We start from the raw sequence: 7977 nt of genomic DNA, 5'->3' as shown, positions 1-7977 counted from the left end.
ATCAATGCTTGTTATTTATGCATCTTTTGAGACCTGAAATCACAATTATGTCACATTATTGTAAAGGTAAACCTGTTTTATTGTGAAGTATGATTTATCAAAGGTACTTTATGTAAGAAATATTGGAAAAGTAAAATAATAAAAATACTGAACTCCAAGAAAAATTCTAAATGGAAAGTCTGTAAGCCAATGGCAAAATCAAAAACTCAAAAACATCAAACAAATGGCTAACAACGTCATATTCCTAACTTGCTACATGCATTTTCTTATGTAGAAAATAGTGGATTCAACCTGGTTTTGTAGCACTAAACCTCTCATTTGTAAGACACCACCAGTAAATTCCATTATATTGAATAGTTGGATATCACTGTGTATCATCAGTACAGCGGATATAGGTACTAACCAAGCCGGCGTGGTCGATTTTGACCTCACATGGTAATGAAACTTTTTGTTTTGTTCACATAATAGCAATGTGTACCTCAATCTAAACATAATTGTTTGTTTTAAGAAATTATTTCGTCGTAGGTTGATGATTAGAGATGTCTCATTATTTTCCCAAAACAAGAACGATAACTAAAAACATGTGCAAATACTTGTCAAAGCAGTTGGCACTCGTCTCATCTGATATAATTCTATATTCATTGCAACTCTTTTTCTGATAGAAGGCCACTGTGCGTGTGTAATAAGTATAGTTGTATCAATAATTGTCATTGAAAGCTTTCATGCATATGTTTTTTTCAATATTTTATTCCGAAAAGAAGCGTTGTGTACAGTGTTTAGCTGACCACATAAATCCTTCTGTACGGTGCATAGATAAGTTGCTGTACACTACACAAAAACACAATTTTCATACTCGTTTATTACCAAAAAGTTTCAAAGAATGATTAATCACAGGTAGATTTATGATTGGTAACTTACTTTTGCCTTGAATTAGCTTTCTTTCAGGTAAAACATTTAAATGTCTCGACAATTGTATCTAAATTGAAAGTTGGTGTTGACATTCACAACTATTTGCGCATTTGCAAGTTAATTGTTCTTACTAGAATATAGAAGTTGTCTTATAAATAGAAAAAAGTCGATGTGAAAATTATTTTGGAGAAGGAATTTCAGATGTTGAGAAATGTACACTGGATGTTGATGAAACAAAACAAAGATTTTCATTACCGTGTCAGTTCAAAATCGATCATGCCCGCTTGGTAAGAACCTATTTCCCCTGTACGATGATACACAGTGGATATAGTTATTAGATTAACATGATACATCTGTATTATGTATAAATTATAAGCATGGCTGCAAATTGTTTGAATACTAAGTGAAGAGGTCCATATCCTATATGACCAAAAGGGACATACGAATATCTTATCTACCTAGGGTCAACTTTACCTGATGCAGATTGAAGCTTTCTTAGTTTCTTAATTAATTAAATTCTGGATTTACCAAAGGAAAGTTAAAGAAAAAAATATAATCAGGCCTAAACACATATAATATTGATTATCTCAGTAGTGTTACTGTGTTTCCTATCATGATTTCCATGATAGAAGGTTGCTGCTCACAAGGAATCTATTAAACTAAGAGTTCCAAATGGTGAAGAAGTTGAAAAACCATATCACAGATGATATCTGAGATATTCTTCCGTCATAACTACAATCTCCTTCCCTTTTCATGAATGTGACCTACCGAATTAGACTATTTACCGTTTGTTATGAGTAACACAACGGGTGCTACTTGTTGAGCAGGATCTGCTTCGCTTCTAAAGCATCCGAGATCACCCCAAGGTTTGGGGGGGGGGGGGTTCGTGTTGCTTATTCTTTAGTGTTCTATGTTGTGTCATGTGTACTATTGTTTGTTTGTCTTTTCCATTTTTAGCCATGACATTGTCATTTTATTTTCGATCTATGAGTTTGATTGTTCCTCTGGTAGCTTTCGCCCATCTTTTTTATACACTCAGGGACTAGATGATTACCAGCTGCTTAATCGACCGAGTGAAAACAAATGAAAATAACAAATTTATAAATGTTAGTGCTTCAGAAGAACTATTCTGGATTCAACCCAAACATTAAAAGCCAAGGGTAGAAATACTTGAAGTTTGATTTATACAATCTTCTTTTTATGTAAATGCTGTTGGTGTAATACAGGAGAAAACGATTGTTTTATGAATGTGTTATTAAAATCAAGAGAATTGTTGTCTATTTGATATGCAGTCAAAGATTGATGACTTGAAGTTGAAGGAACCAAATGTAAAAATATCCTATGTAATGGCCTGACCATTAAGTATAACCGACGATTGGGCTCAAGGAGAAAAGACTATCAGGTGCTGATACTTTAATTATGAACCAATCTGACATATGGTAAAAAGCTGAAAAACAAATAAAATACAATTTTACAATGTGTTTAACTAATGTTATTAAAACGAAATGTCAAAAGTAATAGATAGCACAGTCCGTTGAATCCGAGAAAATGTACTTTCAAGAGCAGTTAAATTTCCAGTGTTTCACAGAGAGAATGTTCAAATATGTATAGAGTAATTTGAAGGCTTCAAAAACAATGTTGTAAAGTTAACTCACTCTGTGGTTAGCCACGAATTGTGTCCTAGATGACGTTTGTCCTTTGAAAAGTTCTCCTGAACTGGTATGACCTTGCAATGTTCAGTTTGAGATTTTTGTGAGAAGGGGAAAGGTAGCGATGATACGATGTTTTAATGTTCTTATAAGGTTAAAGATGGATAATCCTCCTAGACTGGAACACATAAACAGATTAAGAATATAATCAAACGAACTATATAAATTACGGAACGGTGTAACAGAATACTCCCCGTCTGATGTCTATCTGATATCACTATTCCATAAATTTTTCGAATATGAATACAAGATTTACACAAATGAATTAATCCCAATATAAATTGAATATATACAGGTGAAATGTCCACTATTTCGTGTGAGAAATATCAGATCTCAACGATTTTTCACTATAAAGGTTCCTAATAGGTACGTTCCACGTGAAACTGGGTAGGCACAGTTTCTTGTCCTTTAGAAGAAGGGTGTCTCGGACGACATTGTTGTGTTCTGTAGAATGTTCTATTACTGCTGTATCGATAATGGGAACTGTTTTCTCCAACGTAGTTAGACGGCGGTGACGATCGAAGATAGATCGAAGTATAACAAGAGTTAGTAGTTGGTTGTCTTCCGATTTGGCGATATGACACATCTTTGTGAGTATCAGACGAAATTAGGCGTTTCGTCATAACGTTCAATCCTGCAGATCTAGTCGCTCTATCTGTAGAGTGGCGTCCTCTATGTTTGATTTTGTCGTAGTAATGTCCAAGAAAAGGTGTTACTCTGTGACGATGTCCAGATAAGACTACTGGTTTCTTTTCACTTATATTCAAGTCAGATTTGGCAATACTGCTTCCTCCTCGTAGTAGACGTTGCTCATACAATGGCAGGTTGAGATGGGCAATAGGTCCTTCTTTCGGAATAGGTTTGTGAATGCTATTGATTTCCTCTCCATGAACTTTAGGTTCTGTTGATTTCAGATTGAAACTTTCTTTATCTATAGATTTTTCTATAGAAGTCACAGATTTTGCTTTTAGTGACGCGAGTGATGTCCCTTTAGATGAATTTGTGAGTTTACCAGGCTTGGTACTAGGTCCTGTACATTCAAGGGATTGTATTGAATGCGATTTAGCGACCTTGGCATTCGAATGAAAGTTTTTGTCGTTAGACTGAACAACAATTGGATTATTGTCCTTAACGGCTATTTCCGGTCTTGAGGCAAGACGTTGTTTTGATTCCGTGATTGAAACGTAAGTTATCTTTGTGTTGACTTCAATAGGAACAGTTTGCTTGTCAATGTATGTATTTCCAATTATGACCCAACCAAGTCTCAACTTTTGGGCAAATGGAGTTCGGGATGGTCCTAGGCGTTGTTCAAGGACGTGGTGTGCCTCTATAAGGTCCCTTCCAATTAGGAGTAGAATTTGACAACGTTCCTCTAGTGGTGTAATACTTCCTCTGAGTTCTGTCAGATGAGGATGATGCATTGCAACTTCAGGAGTAGGAATTTCGTCTCGATTATTGGGAATATTATTACATTCAATTAATGTAGGCAGATCAAATTGTACGTCACTATGTACAGATTTTATGACGAAATCTTTTCCTCTTTTCCCGGAAGTAGCTACTCTGCCGGAGCATGTCGTAAGAGAGTAGTTTTCAGGTTTCTCCCGAACGTTGAACAGACTGAAGAATTCAGGCGAGGCAAGAGACCGGTTGCTTTGGTCGTCAATAATGGCGTACATCCTGATAATTTTGTCTGTCTTGTCCTTGTGGTACACGTCCACAGGTAATATCTTGGCATAAGATTTCTCGCTCTTATGATCTTTGTAGATCTCTGTGCAGATCGAACTTACAGAGGTTAACTTTGTTTCAGCTGACTCTGTCTGCTTCCCGCCGTAGACTTGTGTTAGCTCCCCGCCGTAGGCTTGTCTGGTTGAGCTAATCTGGGAACTTTCAGATTGTTGTGGTCTAGTGATGTGAAGTGCTGTGGTATGTCGTTCACTTCCACACTCGTTACAACTGATACTTGCGTTGCAGTCCCGACTTCTGTGTGTGGTTGACTCACAACACTTGTAGCACACATTGTTTTGTCTTAACAGTTCCTTGCGTTCCTCGATTGGTTTTGCTCGGAATGCTCGGCATTCGTTCAAGGTATGCTTTGTCTTGTGTAGGATACACAGATTTTGTTGTTGACTGCTGTCTTCAGTTTGCTGTTCAACAGCCGTCTTATGGACGTTGATTTTAGAGTACGTCTGAGGTGTGAACCTTGGCGTAGCGTCTTTTGTATTTGGTGTTACATTTGACCCAAAGATGAACCCAGGATCGTTCTTAATTTTGCTAATTTCCCTGATGAAGGCAGAGAATTCTGTGAAAGGTGGAAAGGCAACTTCATATTTTGACTTGTATCTTGAAGCTCTTGTAATCCACTTTTCTTGGAGTCCGTATGGCAATTTTTCAACAATAGGATTTATCCCGGACGAGGAGTCAAAATATGCTAGCAAACATCCCAGCTTGGGATTTTCCTTGTGATATTCTATTTCAGATAGAATGTCAGACAGTTCGTAGAGACGTGCATTGTCCTTATTCGTTAAGGTTGGGAATTTTGCAAGTTTACTCATGAGAGAGGCTTCCAACATTTCTGGAGCACCATACCGCTCGTCAAGCCTCTTCCATAATCTCTGTATACCTATGGTAGGATTATTGGCGTTCGACGCTCTTATGCTAATGGCGTGTTTAGCAGACTCTGGACCGAGCCACTTGATCAGTAAATCGATCTGTTCTGAGTCAGAGACTTGTAACTCATCAGTCACATTCTTGAAGCTTGCTTTCCAAGTATGGAAGGATTCTGCCCGATCGTTAAAGCTTGTCAACCGGGAGAAAAGCAGGTCCTTACGTAAGAGGAATCTAGTTATCTCCGATGTGAGGTTGATTTGTTGCTGGTGTGCAACAGGGATCTCTTCTAGTACGCCTTGTTTTTGGTGTGAAACAGGGATCTCTTCTATAAAGTCTTGTTTTGTGCGTAAGACAGGGATCGCTTCTTTAACACCCTGTTTTTGGTGTTCAGTAGGGCTCTCATCTGAAAGGCCTAGTCTTTGTATGCCAGTTACTAATCCCAGATCTGGGATTAAGGTAACTTCCGGTGACTTAGTATCGGAAGGTAAGACAGCAGATGTCTGTGACAGCAAGTTCAGTGCCACTGACGGCACGAACGCTGGTGCTTCGTGACTCAGCTCGATCTTAACAGGAATTTGTTTTTTCTTTTGAGGTCCTGTTACTTCCTTTACAACAGTTGATACAGGAAGTTTATTGACGAAATCTTGCACACGCTGGAGCGGGTCTTCCTTTTCGTCAGGGAGATCGCTAACCGCTTGGCTATCATCGTATTCCAGGATACGAGCCTCGGCCTCTGCGGCTGCAGCTTCTTTCTGTGCTTCAAGAAGGTTAAATTTGGCTTTAAGCTCGGCCTTTTCCCGGCTTACTCGTGCAGCTTCTTGTTGCATTTGAGCCTTCCTGCGCATAGCCTCTTGTTCTAATTGTTGTTCTAATTGCGTTTTTCTGTGAGCGGCCTCTTGTTCTAATTGCACTTTTCTGTGAGCAGCCTCCTGTTCTAGCTGAACTGTTCTCTGTGCGGCCTCATGTTTACGTTGAGCGACTTCTTGCTCCATTTCTGCCTGTTTACGACTGGCTTCCTGTTCCATTTCAGCCTTTTTGTGTGCTGCTTCCTGTTCCATTTCAGCCTTTTTGCGTGCTGCTTCCTGTTCCATTTCACTTTGTCTGAACAGGGCTTGTTCTTCTAACATTGCTTCCTGTTGTAGGATAAGGGCATGTTTTTCGACAAATGCTATCTTAGACTTTGCAGCCTCTGCCTTGGCTCGCTTTCTCCGTGCCAGGCTTGACATGTCTGACACGTTAGAGCTACCGCTGTGCGAGGTTTTCTTACCCCTTGAGGTCTTTGTTTTAGTGGATTTGGCCTTTGTTAGAGCGAGGCGATGCTCGTGTAGTTTTTCCATAACTAGCTCCACTTTGGACAGACGTAAATCCAAAGAGAGTTTACATGCATCAATTTCTTTTTGACTCTCCAATGTTCGGGTCCTTTTCAGAAAGTCTAGGTATTCATCTGTAAGCCTACGATAATTATTACAGGCTTTAACAAGTTTGTCCTGGACTGTTAGGAGTTGCTGGAGATCGTTAGGAGGCGTTGTTACTTCCAATAACTGGGATTCAATGTCTGCCCAGAGAGCCTCTAGTTCCTGACAGAACTTGTCACGTTTTTCAGTGAAAGCTCCTTGTCCTTTTTCCGTGAGGTCCCGTACTCGCCTAGCCTCGGGAGTTTCATCTGACTGTGATGTACTAGACGGATTTTCTAATAGTTCAGGGACATCTCCTTCTTGGGGCTGAATCTCTTCTTGTTGTTCCACATGACTGGGATCCATGTTGACTCAACGTTGTTGGGTTGCTGTCGAGTTCACACAAGATATGTAGTCCACTGTCAGTGTAAAGGTATGTACGTATGTACGTTGCTACGTTGTCGTTCCTTGTCTGGATATGTAAAGACAGGTTGTCGTCAATTTACTGTACGTCAAGGGATGACGCGTACATGCAGGGCTCAACGGTAGGTTGCTGTGTAGCTGTGGAGTGGCGTTATCTGTGAGACACAACAGGCAAGTTGTAGACTTTTTACTGTAATGGCCTGACCATTAAGTATAACCGACGATTGGGCTCAAGGAGAAAAGACTATCAGGTGCTGATACTTTAATTATGAACCAATCTGACATATGGTAAAAAGCTGAAAAACAAATAAAATACAATTTTACAATGTGTTTAACTAATGTTATTAAAACGAAATGTCAAAAGTAATAGATAGCACAGTCCGTTGAATCCGAGAAAATGTACTTTCAAGAGCAGTTAAATTTCCAGTGTTTCACAGAGAGAATGTTCAAATATGTATAGAGTAATTTGAAGGCTTCAAAAACAATGTTGTAAAGTTAACTCACTCTGTGGTTAGCCACGAATTGTGTCCTAGATGACGTTTGTCCTTTGAAAAGTTCTCCTGAACTGGTATGACCTTGCAATGTTCAGTTTGAGATTTTTGTGAGAAGGGGAAAGGTAGCGATGATACGATGTTTTAATGTTCTTATAAGGTTAAAGATGGATAATCCTCCTAGACTGGAACACATAAACAGATTAAGAATATAATCAAACGAACTATATAAATTACGGAACGGTGTAACAGAATATCCTACTTAAAAAAAAAAATCGGTTCATTCTAATTTCAATTTTTTTTATCAATTTCTTGAAGCTTTTGTCGTATCAGAGTAAATAATGCATTGAACAAATGGAAATTTACCAGGACATGTCATAGTTATCAACAAAACTTAAACTCGGTTGTATTAAAAGTACATATGTATTAATTTAAAAGAAGTAA

At 38.6% G+C, this 7977-nt stretch overlaps 1 protein-coding gene across 1 annotated transcript; it reads right to left on the bottom strand.

Annotated features, from left to right (window-relative positions):
* Positions 1 to 2856: 2856 nt before the first annotated feature.
* Positions 2857 to 7131, bottom strand: LOC143073536 (uncharacterized). Its single transcript, XM_076249176.1, has one exon. The coding sequence runs from the start codon at positions 6983 to 6985 to the stop codon at positions 2978 to 2980; it is 4008 nt and encodes a 1335-aa protein (XP_076105291.1). The 5' UTR covers positions 6986 to 7131; the 3' UTR covers positions 2857 to 2977.
* Positions 7132 to 7977: the final 846 nt, after the last annotated feature.

Source organism: Mytilus galloprovincialis, chromosome 1 (assembly GCF_965363235.1).
Source record: "Mytilus galloprovincialis chromosome 1, xbMytGall1.hap1.1, whole genome shotgun sequence".
NCBI classification, from domain to species: domain Eukaryota; kingdom Metazoa; phylum Mollusca; class Bivalvia; order Mytilida; family Mytilidae; genus Mytilus; species Mytilus galloprovincialis.
The sequence above is the reverse complement of the archived record's forward strand: the minus strand, read 5'-3'. Positions and strand labels throughout refer to the sequence as shown.